The 17,434-nt window shown below is 35.1% G+C and overlaps 1 protein-coding gene across 1 annotated transcript in view; it reads right to left on the bottom strand.

Annotated features, from left to right (window-relative positions):
* LOC149777235 (uncharacterized) overlaps positions 1-17,434 on the bottom strand; it is a 58,587-nt gene that overhangs the window by 4,451 nt on the left and 36,702 nt on the right. The window contains exons 13-16 of the mRNA XM_089941980.1: positions 11,073-11,199; positions 7,168-7,301; positions 3,801-3,971; positions 1,342-1,464 (exon numbers count right to left, since the gene is read on the bottom strand). Coding sequence (XP_089798106.1) covers positions 1,342-1,464; positions 3,801-3,971; positions 7,168-7,301; positions 11,073-11,199 — 555 coding nt within the window. The remainder of the gene's footprint in view (positions 1-1,341; positions 1,465-3,800; positions 3,972-7,167; positions 7,302-11,072; positions 11,200-17,434) is intronic.

Genomic DNA, 17,434 nt, shown 5'->3' with positions numbered 1-17,434 from the left:
CAATAAAAAAAGGATCAATTGTTTCTTTTTCTCTTCAATTTTTAATACAGTACAACACAGGATTTTCAGTTCTAAGCGCATCATGTAGGGGTGGAGAGTGTAGAGAGGATAATCCTCCATCTCTCCACACATTCTGGCCTGATCAAGAAGAATGGTTCTGCACACCAAACGTTCCTGTGGTTTCCCATCTGCTGACTACCATCTAATCAAATGTGTGCATGAGAGAGACAGAGAATAATGGGGCATAAAGTCATCTAAGTTGGTTCCCTTAAAAATGAATGCATGTTACAACTTATTTTCAAAATTGTTTAAGATAAAATTAACATCATACCAATGAAGCAAGAACTTTATTACTAGTATATACTGTGTAAAGCACATGAACTGCACATTTGTAAAAACCTGTGTCAGATGAAAAGATGCAATTTTACACAATTTTAATATCCCATGTTAGCTATATAGATGCATTTATACAGATTTTCTCACTGAAGTTTGTGTTTTTTTGTTATTTCTTAAAAATGTCAGTGATATGAATGCTGTACTAAGTCTTTGAAAAGAAGAACAAACAAATAAGGTGAAACTAAATTGCACACAAAGCATATTATATTGGTTCTCTTTTCAGAAGAAATTTACTTTATGATACTGAAAATAAAATCAGTTAATTCAATAAATGAACAATTACTAACCCTCACGAAGATAACGTATTTCTTTTGACACCCAATCACAGTATTACAGAGGGGTAATTAAAAGTTAAGAAAGCATTATTCTGGTGGTTGTTGCATGAATATAATAATATTAATTGACTACATAATGTTTGAGCACTGTATAAGATGATAATGACTTTACATTCATATAAGTACATTACCTGCCTAAATCTCTAGCTTTTATGAAAACATGGAGTCATGATCTGGATAACAGTTCTGAGTGTATAAGCAATTACAAGATATACAGTCTCAGATAAGGTAGATGGAACGAATTATCTGAGAGCAGTTCTATATATTACTGGGGAGTTTTCTGACACAATGTGTTTTACGTTATATGCTAATTTATGATGGTCAAATATAAATACTGTGAATCCATCATATTTCAGAAGTATTAGTTTTCATAATGTTTTTTTTTAAAAACAAATTTTCTTTTATGCAAACCAAGAATATAAAGACCCAAAGAACAAAGATCCTTATATGGGAACAATAGGACCCCTCCCCAATCAACCAATTTAAGTACCCCAAAAATTTCATTTTTTAAAATACAAAACCAATAAATTGAACCCATGAAATACATTACTCTGATTCATTTGGGATATACTTAAAAATGTTTGCTTTTTATTTCCAGAATCTGGCATACCTTGGAGGCATTGCGAACAGTGGAAAGTCTGTGAGCAATGACAATGACAGTTCGTGCCTTCATTGCGCGGTCTATCGCTTCCTGCACCAGATGTTCACTCTCTGCATCCAGGGCACTGGTTGCCTAGCAATATTGAATACACATCAATGCACTGAATCATAAAGAATCAAAATAATAATGTTGTTTTTTAATAACAAAAACATCATTGATACAACTGTTAGAAACTTATTTTATATTTTATTATATCAGGCTACCCTAGAGCCACTATCAAGACTCAGTTAAAGCATAAAATGTATCTTCCAAGGCTACAGTAGTCAAACTTTTAACTTCATTTTTAGTAAATGTACGAACTACACACAAAATATGAAACACATCTGTGTGCCCTGTTACACAATGGCTCTGGTAACTAAGTCAAACATAACATCTGCAAGTCCATGACATATGGATGCACAAGACAGTACATAGTGGTTATTGTTAGATTAGGCCATACCTCTACACAAGACATTGCATGGTGGTGGTTGTTGGGTCAGGCCATGTTTATACTGAAGACAACATATAGTGTTTCTTGTTGGATTAGGTAATGTTTACACACAACACAGTATATTAGTTATTGTTGTTGGATCAGACCTTGTTCCTATACAATACAGTACATGGTGGCTGTTGTTGGATCAGGCCACATTTATGCACAAGACAGCATAATGTTCCACATACGAAATATCTCATCCAGGACATTTGCCCCCTTTTTGCACATTGGATCTCATGTAATGTCATTAGTTCAATATGGCTAGAAGGGGACTAGAGTGCTGAAAGAACACACTCCTTATTTGAATCATTTTTAACTCTATTGAGTAAGTCTTCAAAATGATTTTTCAACATGCTGCATATGTTCTTTTGGCTATGGTTCACATCAGTGCAAACTGGTAGCCTATTGTAAGATGTCATAGTATTTTGTTGAACTTGCTTCCAGAATTCACATTGGTCTAAATTTTCAAATTTGTTTCTGCTTTATGTTTTAATTCTTCCTTCTTCTATAATCTAAGAGCATAATTAAAATGAGTTCTAGTTTGGTACATTTCATTACAGATAGGTCCATGATGAGGCTTACCATTATCACGCCATATAAGGTGAGCATTTCGTGCAAAGTTGTGCAGTTCTTTTACACAGCCTGGTGACCAAATTTGGAATTACTAGCTAAGTATCTACCAGAGTTGGATCTTTTTTTTACTATATCTGTGTATAATCCATTAATCTGTTTCATATACACCGAATTACTACATCAATGACACATGCAACACAATATGGGATCTCTATATTGTTTAATAAGAATGTAGATGTTTGAGTATAATTGTTTTTCATTGGCAGTGAGATTTGACCAATCAGTCGTATTTCAAATTTAAGAATTCCCGGGGGTAATAATTAAATCCACAATTGATAATCATTAAAGTAGTATGTTGGTCAGATTTATTCTTATATCACTTACAGACTGATTGGTTTGCTTAAATCCAGATTAATGCTAAATATGAGAGGAAATGTCACATTCTGGCATTTCCAGGGCAAGTCTTATTATGAATATGCATTGCTGTTGCATTGGACACACTGTGCAAAAGTTAGAGGATGCTTCCTTTCCTATGATAACACTAACTTACCTTCTTGGAAGCTGTTTTGTGTGCATTGTACATTTGTAAACTTATTATCCCGCAAATGATATAAATTTGCAAGCATTCTTTTATCTATGAATGCAGCCCTACCAAGGTCATTGTTCTGCTGAGAACTAGTGACTTTAGCAAAGCTTTTATTATTTTCCAATTCCTCATCTTGGGTGCTGGTGTCTTCTAAGAAGCAATCAATTTCAATGCAGTTGTGCTGAGATTTAATTCACCATCATCTGATATTATATTGGGATTCTGCTGTTGTACCCAAGACCGTAGAGTGTAATCACGGGCCCTGGGGTAAGAAACAGCCAGGCCTCTCCTAGTTGTTGTTCAAACAAAAATTTTCTTTTATAAAATTAAAAAGTGTTGTTCTGCCTGGGCCTCAGAGATATATCCCTGGTTGCCCCCCCCCCCCCCTTTACAGCCCTGGTTGTATCCCATGTACTCTAAATCTATCTGTCTCTTCATTCATCATTTGTTATGTTTATTGATTTATTTATTTGCTTTTCCATTCATTTAGACCTCTAACTTTATCACGTAGAAAAAGTGGGTTAAAAAGTCAGGACTTCATTGAAGGCCTTCCTCTTCAGGCCATTATGTTATAAAAACTGATTTGACTCCAAATTTAACTCTGTACCATTCTGACCAATCACAATGCTGTATTGGTCAGCCTTCAGCATGAGTCTGATGTCTGGAGTAACATTTATTACTCAACATGTTCAGTAAAGTTTAATATCAGTGTGAACTGGTCTGTTTATTTTTGTCAATCTATTAGTCAGTCTGTTCATCTGTCTGTCTGTTTCTCACCTCATCAAGAAGAAGGAGAGATGGGTTCATGATCAGGGCTCTAGCTATTGCAATCCTCTGTTTCTGCCCCCCAGAGAGCCTCACTCCTCTCTCTCCTACCAGAGTGTCATAACCATCATCAAAGGTGCTGATGAACTCATCAGCATTGGCTTGCTTGGCTGCTTCAAGGATCTAAAATGTCATTATGTAAACATAAGAATTCTTGATAACAATCACAATTTTTAAAAATCTTTCCTGAACAAAAGCATACAATATTTTGTGTATGTCTTCATACACCAGAATCTTTTGGCCAAAATACTTTTGTCATTCTTGTAAATGTTAGGACATTATTCAAAGAATTGCTTTTATGCACTAATAGTTTCATACACAATTACAGTTGTACAATGATTAGACAAGAAAGACATACACTGTTTATAGAAAGCAGAGGAATTGCTTGTTTATTATTGTAAATAGACTGAACAAGCTATAGATATGAATCAAACTGTTGAAAACTGGGAGAACCCCATTCACTATTCATTAGATTACTGATATGACAAATAAAATTTCTTTAAAACAATATTGATCACATGCAGAAAAAAAATCTCCATTGTAAAAACATTCAAGGAAATATTATCATAAAGTAAAAGAGAAAACCATTAAGGTCAAAGTCCTCCTCTCATAAATTTTCTTTAACACTTCCACTGTGGATAATACTAAAACCTGCACCCTATCTCATACTGGTCTCATACTGGTCACATACACAGATGTCAGTTTAATTTGATAATAACATATACTGAAGAACAGGTCCATATTTTATAATGCTTATATATTTTTATGAACTGATAAGTATTGATATGTAATTTAGTTTTCTATTAGTCTCATTTTAGTTTTGGCAATGCTCCAAAAAAGCTTGGATCATTTCACTTCTTCTCTTAGTAATAATTGTGACTGCCCTTTTACTCTCCTGCCCACTGCTAAAATAAAATTACTGCTTTACCTATCTGAAAAGTTACAATCAAGATTGTTCATATAATCTTTTTTCATTTTCTTCTTATTTAATGAAAAACTCTGCAACCAATGTGAGGTCGAGTTAAATCAGCAGATTTTAATTTCTTGGTGGTACTGATTAGATGATGGTGAGAGATTTTTATGGGTGGTATGGACCAGGTGACAGTATGAGATCTTTAAGGGTGGTACTGAAAAGATGGTGATAACATACTGCAATGGTACTGAGGAAATGATGGTAAGAGATTCACATGGATGGTACTGAGGAAATGATGGTAAGACATTTGCATGGATGGTACTGAGTAAATGATGGTAAGAGATTTGCATGGATGGTACTGAGTAAATGATGGTAAGAGATTTGCATGGATGGTACTGAGTAAATGATAGTAAGAGATTTGCATGGATGGTACTGAGTAAATGATGGTACAAGATTTGCATAGATGGTACTGAGTAAATGATGGTAAGAGATTTGCATGAGTGGTACTAAGTAGATGATGGTAAGAGAGTTGTATAGGTGGTACTAAGTGGATCATGATAAGAGATTTGCATGAGTGGTACTTAGATGATGGTAAGAGATTTGCAAGAGTAGTAGTAAGTAGATGATGGTGAGAGAGTTGTATAGTTGGTACTAAGTGGATCATGATAAGAGATTTGCATGAGTGGTACTTAGATGATGGTAAGAGATTTGCATGAGCAGTAGTAAGTAGATGATGGTAAGAGAGTTGTATAGGTGGTACTAAGTGGATCATGATAAGAGATTTGCATGAGTGGTACTTAGATGATGGTAAGAGATTTGCATGAGTAGTAGTAAGTAGATGATGGTAAGAGAGTTGTATAGGTGGTACTAAGTGGATCATGATAAGAGATTTGCATGAGTGGTACTTAGATGATGGTAAGAGATTTGCATGAGTAGTAGTAAGTAGATGATGGTAAGAGAGTTGTATAGGTGGTATTAAGTGGATCATGATAAGAGATTTGCATGAGTGGTACTTAGATGATGGTAAGAGATTTGCATGAGTATTAGTAAGTAGATGATGGTAAGAGAGTTGTATAGGTGGTACTAAGTAGAAAATGGTAAGAGATTAAAACATGGAATTTTCCTTTGTTCCATGTGTTAAGTTGTGTTTTTAATATGTATTTTCTTTTGGGCTAAAAAGAAATAACATTTAAGTAGGCAAATAATGTTGGTTTTCATTCAATAATGTACACATAATGTATGATATCTCTGACATCTGTCTTGAGAGATAACCACTGTTGTATACGTGAGTTTGGTTGCCTTTGCTTGGAGTTCTTGTTCATTTGTTTGTTTTTAGTCACTTTATGAAATATTTTCTTTTAATATTTGGGATCTGATAAAAAGAAATAATTTCTACTGTCCAGATAACATGGAGAAATTATGATATGATGGCAGTGAGGTCACATAAAATCAGGAAAATTGCAGAAAAAAGCAGAACATTCACTGATATACAATATTCATGATAAAATGGCAAATGGAGTGATTCACACTAATCAGAAAACTAAACAAGTAAATTATTATACAAAAAATAAGCAATAAATGTGTAGTCCAGGAGGGAGGCATCAGTCAGTGAATTTCTAGGTCAACCCTTTCAACAATACAAAAATGTAGTAATACATCCAAAGATTGTTCCCTTAAAAGATCCGATGTTTACAAACATTTTTAGCATTTTGTTTATACTATATGCAGAAAACAATGAATATCCATGACTGCCCAATCTGCTATATTCCTTTAGGCACTGCCTATACAAATTTAGGTCCAGTCATCCCTTTGTTTCTTTAGATCTTGCTTTCCCCAATGTTTGTTTAGGTCTCATCTTGAGAAAATGTCATGTGTTAAACCATATCACAGTGCTGGTACAACAAAAATATAATTAATAAATGAATATGTGTCTGTTTTCTAATTTTCTATATATGACTTTTCAGACTCTGTGAGTCTTTTGTCCACAGTATTTCATTTTACAACCAAATGCATCAAGGGATTTCTCAAATTTACCATAATGCACCAGGCTTGGAAATCAAAACCCTTTCATTTGTGTATTAGTACATATTTTGTTTCAGCCAATCACAAATGTTGGTAATTTTTAAAAGGTAATTTCTGATTTGTTGATAGTGGACACTCCATTAATTTAAAACTCTGGCTCAGATTTTTATGATCTACAGGCCAAAAAATTGTAACAGTTCATTTTCTGTATCATTTTAAATGAAAACTAAACAGGCCAACAAATCAAAGCATGGGCTGTTCATTTTCTGTATGACTTTAAATAAACATTGTAGATTCTGATCCACTTATATATCATGCAGAAGCAGATCTGGTCCTATAATGTTCACATTTGAGCTACATTTTATACACAGGAATATGCAATACCTCTTCAGTGGTGGCCTCTCTCCCATATGCAATGTTTTCCTTGATGGAGCAGGCAAAAAGTGTTGGTTCCTGACTCACCATTGAGATCTTCTGACGAAACCAGCAGGGGTCTAGATCCTTCAAGTTCTGCCCACCTGATGAGTAATGCATATACAGGTATATATTTAGAAAGTTCATAAAATCATGTTCCAATAAACTTGATATATTCTCAATTTGAATAATATAGATCCCAATTTCAGACCAGTGCCAAATAAATATTGTCAAACTTTATAAATAAGCCCTGAAGACAATAATGGCTTTTGATCTATAAAAACTTTCCTTTGTTTCTGGTGTCAAAGCCAGATTTCAAAAGTAACTCAATCACTTTTTAACAATCTTTGTTTATTATATACATCATAGACTGACCATGGGATGGAGAGCTATTCTGTGTCTGTTACACAAAAAAAGTAATACATATATATATATATATGCTTGCATATCAGCTTGTTTGTGTAAAAGCCACCACCCCAAAATAAATAGGTATAAACCCTAAAAAGTGCATGACCCATGTATAAGCTGACCCATAAGTCCAAGATGATATTACAAGATGCACGCAGTAAATTCCAAATGCATTTATTTATACCTGTCTTGGGTTTGGTATGTATGACTATTACACAGAAATAATATATTTCATAAATTTGTTTGCGAAATTTATTTTAGTTTTCTGTTTTCTTATTTTTTTCAGCCTAATTCAGATTTGTGTATAACCTGAGCGATGAAAAGAATTGAGCATTCACAGGTTGCTGTAACATTATGTCTCCCTTTTGACTCAAGTTAATTATTATTTGTTTGGAGCAGGCAGTGTCAGTTCCTGATTCACCATTGAGACTTATTCAAATTCCAAATGCATTTATTTAGGCAAACTTATAACAGCAAATTTTACACTATAACCTCTCTTGGGTTTGGCATGTATAATAATTATACAGACATGTACACCCATGACCTTTATATCACTGCACTAGTAATTACATTTGTATTTTGCCTGGAAATTGTAACTACCTAACACATTATAAAAAATATTGATTCAGGTTATGCTCTACATGATTTGCACTGTATAAGTACTGTACATTATAATAAATATGGATTCAGGCATGATTTGCACTGTATAAGTGCTGTACATTATAATAAATATGGATTCAGGTGACGTTCTGCATGTACTATATAAGTACTGTACATTACAGCACAGCCTGGTATCCCAGGTAAACTTGAACTGGTCCATGAGTTATGAAATCTTTTTTTATCCATATTTAATTTCATGTTGGAGAAGTCAGAAAATATGCACATACAAAATAATAACAAAAGCAATCATACTAGTTTATAACAGTTTAGTAAGTGTCGTTACTCTGAAAACGTACGTTTTCCTTACATGCATATAAGTCTTAAGACATAGAATCAATTATTTTTTGTGTGTCCCAAGATTTACAGCCATAACAGCAGACAACAAGTTTAGACCTTGGTCTGCAGATAAGCTGCCACCCCCCCTTCTTCTAGACCTTTATTCTTTCCTAAATTATTTGGCTTATATGGAAGTATATACGGTATGTATATATATGTGTGTGATACATATACATATAACTTATACAGAATACACCACTCCCTCGATAATTCGCGCACATCGGGGTCCAGAAACATCGACCGCACTATAAGCGAGGGGCGAGTTATCGAGGGACCTATAAAATAAGCCCAAAACCAATAAAGTGATTGACGACATAACGGAAAAATAAGGGGGGGGGGGGTAGGCAGATTATACTGTTGAATACTCACTTTATAATCGTTCTGAGATTAACTGTTAATAAATATCTCTTCATAACGGTGTACTTTATTATTTTCTCATAGGACAACATTAAAAATTTCAGGATAAATTACAGTATATTGAGGCGATCATCGAAAACATTATTCCACGTGGTTTCCGTTCGCTGAACATGTGTACCACTTCACACATTGTGTGCTACGTCACTAATTTTATGTTGAATTGTATACATTCTAGTTTTATTGTTTGAGCCAAATTAGGTTTTTTATACACAAAAGATCGACTCTTTTTGAGAAACAATGTCGATCGAACGGTATATAGATAGATAGATTTGAATGCGATAGAAGTAAAATGGAAAACAAAAAAAAAAAACAAGAGTTAATCAGTACTAACATATTTAATTGGTCTACAAATTTAAAACAACGTAAATTAGAACAAGTTAATACTTGCCGTTTGTGCCACGCTTGACAAATATCAATTCACTTTTTGAAAAAATCAGTTAATTTTTTTTGTGTGTGTTACTCCTTGGTTTCTCTGCCGCCGAGCAAAATCCCTCAGATTTCTCAACTGCATGAGCTTTACGTAGTCAACATTTTGGGTCTCCAGCCACCTTATGGCAAGATCAAAATATTTGCTTCCTGTGTAGAGGGGTGGGGGTGCAACATCTGTGTCTGCATCACTTTCAACACTTGTGTTACTCCAGTTAGAATCGTCTTCTGCTGCAAATTTGTTCTCTGTAGAAATAATTATAGTTTCATCTGACATGTATTCGGCTGTAGGGCAATCATTGTCAGCACAAATCCACTCCTCCATCAAGAGAAACGCCATCTCAGGACCATGAGTCTGTACTAATTTCTCCCGAACAGCCTCGGCATTAATGACATCAGTTTCACTGAAACATTCGAAGTCACTATCATCGTCGTTGTCTCTGTTACTGTTTTGCTTTACGTCAAAGGCAGCTCCAAGACCCTTAATCCAGCACCCGAGGTCTCTTGTAATCGATTTTGTTTTTTAATGCAACAAACACTTCCCCAAGTTGTTGATCAAAACAAAGCCGGCATGTACATGTAATTAGGTTCTCACAGAAGTACTCACGGGTTTCGATGTGACGGTCGATTGACTCTTTTCATGTTTTCAATGAACAGACTATGTTGTGATTATAATGTTTACACTGAAACGAAATTAAAGGATTAGAACGTGACTTTCACACAGGAAGTCGTTTAACTGGTGTTTATTTCATTCTCTGTTGCCACCTGTTAACATTTACCAGAAGTTTTCATTGATCGCTATTTCACCAGACTGTTTATTTACAGTATAATGACAACTATTTATCCTAAAAACTTACATAATATATGATATCTTTAAACAGAGGTCTCGCTAGGATTTTAAAACTGGGTCTTTCTGCCTCTGAATTCAATCACTAAATATCAGTATATTTTCTCACTCGGCCGCCAAGACAAAGCCTTTGAACTAGCCGCCTAGCTGTTGCATCATGTTCTTTTTTTTTTTTAATGTACTCTTATGAAATAGCAACAGTACATCAAAGAGTCTTTCAGTCACTGAATTCTGTCATTGTAAATATCAGCACAGTAAACTGATCAACACATTTTCCCACAAAGCAGGTGGCTGAAACAGGACCGGCAAATCTTTGAATTTTCCCGCGCACCTATTACATGCGTACGGAGGACTCCCGCCTCAGTGATTTTCTGCGTCCCAGATCAAAAATTGGTGTCCAAATACGCGTAATTAAGTGTTTTCGAGATCTCTGAAATTAATTCTTCTCTAGAACTTGCAAATTTCAAAATATGGATTATATTTTTACGGGCATTAATCACCATTTTCGATGATAAAACAAGCAATGTATCAAGGTTTAATTTATCAATTCTTATCGTAATTTTTTTCATGTTCAGCATATTTTAAAGATATTTTAAATACATTTTCTCTGGTAAAAATCGGGAGCCAAGACGGACACCGCATTATAAGCGGGATCGCGAGTTATCCGGGTGCAAGTTATCGAGGGAGCGGTGTACAATGAACCAGAGAGGTAAATACACATCATGTAGAATCAGTTTGTTAGCTCTCTGTGTACATGCAAACTGGGGATAATAAGACCTACCTAATGCAATGGTTCCTGAATCCGGGTCATAGAATCGTTCAATCAGGTTGACAAGGGTAGATTTACCTCCCCCGGATGGCCCTACTAATGCAATCATCTCCCCTGGCTTCACTTGGAAAGAGATCCCCTAATACGACAGTAAAAAATATAATTAAACTTGTACATCCAACAAGAGGATCAATGTATGAAGCAAGTACAGCAAGTTGCATCTTTGCTAGTCAATATTCGGGTATTTTTACTATTTCTTCTACAACTTGGCAGATTAATTGGCTACTTGTTGGCCTCATAATGATGTCTGCTGGATTCCATGAGTTGCTCTGCTTATATGCAAAAGAAATCAAAGAAGTGATCAGTATTCAACAGAACCACAAGGAAAGTGGTAGTCCATTGATTTGTTGAGCTTAGAAAGCACTAATGTTAAAATGTTTATGACAGGTTTGTTCAGTTATCAGGACAATTCTTCCAGATGGTGCACAGAATAGCTGATGAATCTGCCAAGATAAACGGATAGGTAAAAATCATAACTCTGTCTTGTGAAGATGAAATGAGTGGCATACTAAGCATATTCCAAGAAGATTAACAAAGATATCCCCCACATATTTAAGCAAGATATAAAAATCAAACCCAAGCTGATCACTGTCTTCATTTTCAGATTTTCTTATTCTGCTCATAAGCATGGTGTACACTTCTTTTCACCACCAACACAAACAATATTTTTCAACATCAAGCTTTAATAGAGAAACAAAAGTTTCATCTCAAAAGGGCATTAAGTTCATTATATGGTGTAGCATTTTCTGTAACTGACACCATTTGGTACACAGGCTTATCTCTGTTATTCTTGTAGTGACTGTAGCAAATAAATTCTATGAACTGATGTACCCCGACTTTCAGCCAAGGTGTCATGAAAACTGACACACACCAAATTTGGTTTAAATCCAAGAATAAGAAATAGCCAGGATGCAGAAATAAAACTGCATGAGTCTGAAAATAATGGGCTGTAATCCTGCAAAACTGCAAATGAGAATGCTGACAATCGAATTCAGTCATCAATATCGAGCCACATTCAAAAGTTAGATGAAATGCAATAATAATTAAGGCAGTTATTATGCTCAGATAGAAGCAGGTGGGTATAACAATCATGGGCTGTAAATCTGTGAAACAATAATGAAAAAAAACCAATGACAAATGAATCAATATTCGACTGCATGCCAAATTTGGTTGAATCCAATGATAAGTAAGAAAAAAAGTTATTGCACAAACATGAAAATGGGATGGACAATTGGACAGGAAGCCTGATTTAATATCATCCACATTTTGCAGAAAAGAGGGAACAATTAAAGTCATATCATACACAGCCTTACATATCCCTGGGTTAAGACAGAGTCATCTAATCCAAGGTAACTCTGACCAGTATGTGAGAAAACATTATCTAATATAGTCATGAAGTGCTGTAAAATCTAATAACACCAGTTCCATACATTCCTATCCTGCACAGCTGGTGGAAATCTTATCACACCAGTTCCATACATTCCAATCATGCACAGCTGGTGGAAATCTAATACCAGTTCCATACATTCCTATCATGCACAGCTGGTGGAAATCTTATCACACCAGTTCCATACATTCCAATCATGCACAGCTGGTGGAAATCTAATAACACCAGTTCCACACATTCCTATCCTGCACAGCTGGTGGAAATCTTATCACACCAGTTCCATACATTCCTATCATGCACAGCTGGTGGAAATCTAATCCCACCAGTTCCACACATTCCTATCCTGCACAGCTGGTGGAAATCTTATAACACCAGTTCCATACATTCCTATCATGCACAGCTGGTGGAAATCTTATCACACCAGTTCCATACATTCCTATCATGCACAGCTGGTGGAAATCTTATCACACCAGTTCCATACATTCCTATCCTGCACAGCTGGTGGAAACCTAATCACACCAGTTCCATACATTCCTATCATGCACAGCTGGTGGAAATCTTATCACACCAGTTCCATACATTCCTATCCTGCACAGCTGGTGGAAATCTTATCACACCAGTTCCACACATTCCTATCCTGCACAGCTGGTGGAAATCTTATCACACCAGTTCCATACATTCCTATCCTGCACAGCTGGTGGAAACCTAATCACACCAGTTCCATACATTCCTATCCTGCACAGCTGGTGGAAATCTTATCACACCAGTTCCACACATTCCGATCCTGCACAGCTGGTGGAAATCTAATCACACCAGTTCCATACATTCCTATCCTGCACAGCTGGTGGAAATCTTATAACACCAGTTCCATACATTCCTATCCTGCACAGCTGGTGGAAATCTTATCACACCAGTTCCATACATTCCTACCCTGCACAGCTAGTGGAAATCTTGTCACACCAGTTCCATACCTTTCTATCCTGCACAGCTGGTGGAAATCTAATCACACCAGTTCCATACATTCCTATCCTGCACAGCTGGTGGAAATCTTATCACACCAGTTCCATACATTCCTATCCTGCACAGTTGGTGGAAATCTTATCACACCAGTTCCATACATTCCTATCCTGCACAGCTGGTGGAAATCTTATCACACCAGTTCCATACATTCCTATCATGCACAGTTGGTGGAAACCTAATCACACCAGTTCTGTACATTTCCAATTAGCATCTGCTAGAAAACTGATAGGCACTAACCTGTGCTAAAAGCAAGATTAAAACCAGGATGCAAACAAGTTTTCTGTGTACTGTTTGAATGACCAAAAAATGAATTGGTAAATGTTGAAGTTTGATGATGAAATGTGCTGTAAACTTTGTGTTAATGCAATAGGAAATTATCATTTGGTCCAAATAATGATATTGTTCCTCTTGCACTCTTTACTTCTTCAAAACTAGTAGTAGTAGTAGATGACATTTGCTAAATTATAAATGGCTTTTAGAATTACTGAACATAATAGCAAACAAAGTCAGGGTCCAAGCTTGGTGTGGATTCTAGTGAATCTGTAGTTATCCCAGTGCCACATATTTTGCCCAAATACACTGAATAAGCTAAGCTGACTTAATCTTTTCCCCAAGTTGATATCTTCAACTCCTCTTTTTTTTGCCATAGAATGCTTTCATGTTCTGGGTGCATTATCAACTCTCATATTTTTTTTATTTTCAATGACCAATGTAAAAAAGTTACATCAGATTGGCATACTGCGGATCAACTTTTGTGCTGATTATTTATGTCTGCACTATATTTCAATATAGAAGTCTCCAATAAAACTTCACATATGAAGTTCAAAGACATGAGTGAAATTTTATGTATCCATTGCTTAATCATGAGCAAGTTATTATAGTGTGGAATTTTATAGGCTGATTTCTGGTAATGGTAAACAAGTTTGCTTCATATTTTCCTCTCTACAAGTATGAAGGGAGGACTTGTACCTTGATATCTGCCACCCATTTTCGATAGTAACATTTAGTGAGGTTAGTAATTTTTTGCAAAATTAAATAAAAAAAATTCTATTTTCATAAAGTTTAATGAATATTCCTTTTGTTCTTATACAATCTGGCTCAAAATTAATAAGCAACTGTTTAAAACATTTTAAATTTTGACCATTTTGACACCACTCTGCCCTTGTCTGTTAAAATGAATTAGTTGTTCCCAAACATTTAAGTCCAGCATGGACCCCTGACAAAATTCAATAAGAGACCCATAAAGAACTGAAACGTTAAAATCTGAAAAACATTTTCAAATATTTGAGTAGAAAATCAGGATTTAAATGTTTATTATGAGTTTGGCAACCTTTAGTAAATGAAATGAACAAGGTGAAATGTATATGTGTGTGATTTGGATTTTGAATGTAGCTTTAACAATTTTTCAGTGATATCACTATGATGTCTGCAGTGTGGCAGTTTACAGTCATGCCTAGCACTGGGGCATCATGTCACAGACATGTAGCATGATGTCCCACCCAGTCACATTATCCTGACACCAGGCCAACCAGTCTTAACACTAACCTCTTAATGCTGAGCGCCAAGCGAGGCAGGTGTTAGTACCATTTTTGTAAGTCTTTGGTATGACTCAGCCGGGGATCAAACCCACGTCCTCCCGCATCCATGGATGATGCTCTAACCACTAGGCCATTGGAGCGGTACAACAAGGTGTAAATGTAAACTAGTTTAACAAGGCAAAATGTAATTTATGCAATGCTGAATTAGTCAACCAGGGAACAACTTCAAACATGCTAAAATCACCTGAAATTAAAAAAATCCATACCCTCAAGGTCATACCATAATGTCAAAATCTGAATAAGATACATCATTCACAAAAAGTCTATTCAGTATCATCTATGTGTTATTGAAAAGATAATGTGCAATATGGTAAGTTGAATAGAACATAATATAGAATGGTTTGTCATCTCAAACTCATTGAAACCTTTATATATCAATGTGTATAAATTTAATTAAATTACATCTGCCATATCTGTTTTTCATTGAGTACAAGTCACTTCTCATGGAATATGTTAGAAAGATATCACATTTCACAGAAGTAATCAGGAGTTACTGCCCCTTTTTTTCTTCACAAAAGCCCTTAATACAAGAATTTTGTGTTAAAGTTGGTCAAATTCTGCTGGAAACTTTTTTGACAAGAAGGCATTTAAAGCTTTTTCTATCTTCTTGTTAAAGGTTTTCCTATTTTAGTAAGTCTGACCATATTTTATTGTAGATCAGCATCACCTGGATGAAATTGAAAGCCCTCAAAGCTATGATGCATTTTGCCAAATCTGATCAAATGATATTGAGCAGTTTTCAAAAAGTTGTTTAACATTTGTTAAAAAAAAGAAGTTTTAGCAATGGTGGTCATTTTTAAAGATAGACTAGCACCATTTTACTAAATCTGATTCACCTTCATGTAAGGATACTTTCTGTAAAATTCTGTAAAAGACTTTTTTATTAATAATTTTTTATTGCCTGACTGGGCCATCATATTGATACAAAAAGTTATCTAGTACAAAGGTTAGCAAATTCATAACTGCCATAATACACCATGGCACATGAAAAACATGTTTTTGGACACCCAACCCAAATTCCCGATATGTTTTTGTTTTGAAAAATATGATTTTCAGGAATCTTAGCCCCAACTTTTTTTCCAACAGAGAAACTTCTACATTTCTTGTCCCAAACTATATATCCATGTATTCTGTAGTATGTGTATGAACAGTAAATTATCCTGCACAAAGCTCAGCTAAACCTATCATTGGGGGGGGGGGGAAATGCAGATGATTTAGGGCAATTAAAAGTTAAGGCAATCAGAGATAAAATACCACCTTTCAGAGATTACTTAATTGGCTAACAATAGCTAGGGTGACATGTTGTGACAAATTCTGCTTTGGGCAAGTCCATTTAGCTAATTTATATAGGTAAAGTACACAATGTAGAACAACCCAATTAATCTGAAGTCAAGAACATCAAACATTTGTGCTAAAGAACAGATATTATTACATAACACTGCACTGAATGAGAATGTTGATGCCAGCTTCAATAAAGCTTGTAATCAGCTGCAATGTGTCACTGAAGTCAGATGATTACTCCATAAATAAAATTCAAAACATGATTATTTCATTTGTCTGAATAGTGATAAAGTGTGATTCATTTTTGAAGAGTGTGATTCTAGAAGCAATACACTATCAGCAAAGCCCAGTAAAAATAAACTTAAAAACTCCAGTTTGATTGAGTTTTACTTTGTCAAGCACAGCAGCAAAGAGGAGCATTTAATTCTTTGATATCTTGCAAATATCATATCAACATTTTGTATATGATGTCCACCCAGATATGAGCACCACCTGTATGTAACACACTCAACACACTGTACTGAAATTTTCTTTATTATTATTTGTTATCATACTTTTGTTAAATTACCAATTACTAATTGACCAGTGCTTTTGATGATTTTAGCCAAGAAACAGACTCACTGAAAAACAATAATAAGCACACACTTGTGTTTGCTCAGCTGATTTGTGTTGATAAAGTGTTAAAATCTGTACTGGACAGAAGCATTTATTACTGCTACACTACATGTAAGTCCCCATTAAACTTGAAAATTTTATGTTCTCCCCCTTCCCCAATGAAATGGTCAGTCCTAAATGTGACATATATTGATTTTTCTACAGGATAAGCATATATCTGGGTCAAACTGCATTAGATACCGTTCTAACAATGCTAATGTTATTGTCAGTATAAACAACTTCATTCTGACAAGGCTTCACTTAGAGAATCCAGCAGGGAAGTTTGGACAAAATTACCATCCAGTCTCTAGTGAGTGCAAAGATGAAAAATAATGACACTTGCATTATCTTTTAACTCCCCATACTGAACTAAA

The sequence above is a fragment of the Sinohyriopsis cumingii genome, chromosome 18, assembly GCF_028554795.1.
Source record: "Sinohyriopsis cumingii isolate HCF-2022 chromosome 18, ASM2855479v2, whole genome shotgun sequence".
NCBI classification, from domain to species: Eukaryota; Metazoa; Mollusca; class Bivalvia; order Unionida; family Unionidae; genus Sinohyriopsis; species Sinohyriopsis cumingii.
This window is presented reverse-complemented; position numbering and strand designations above follow the sequence as displayed.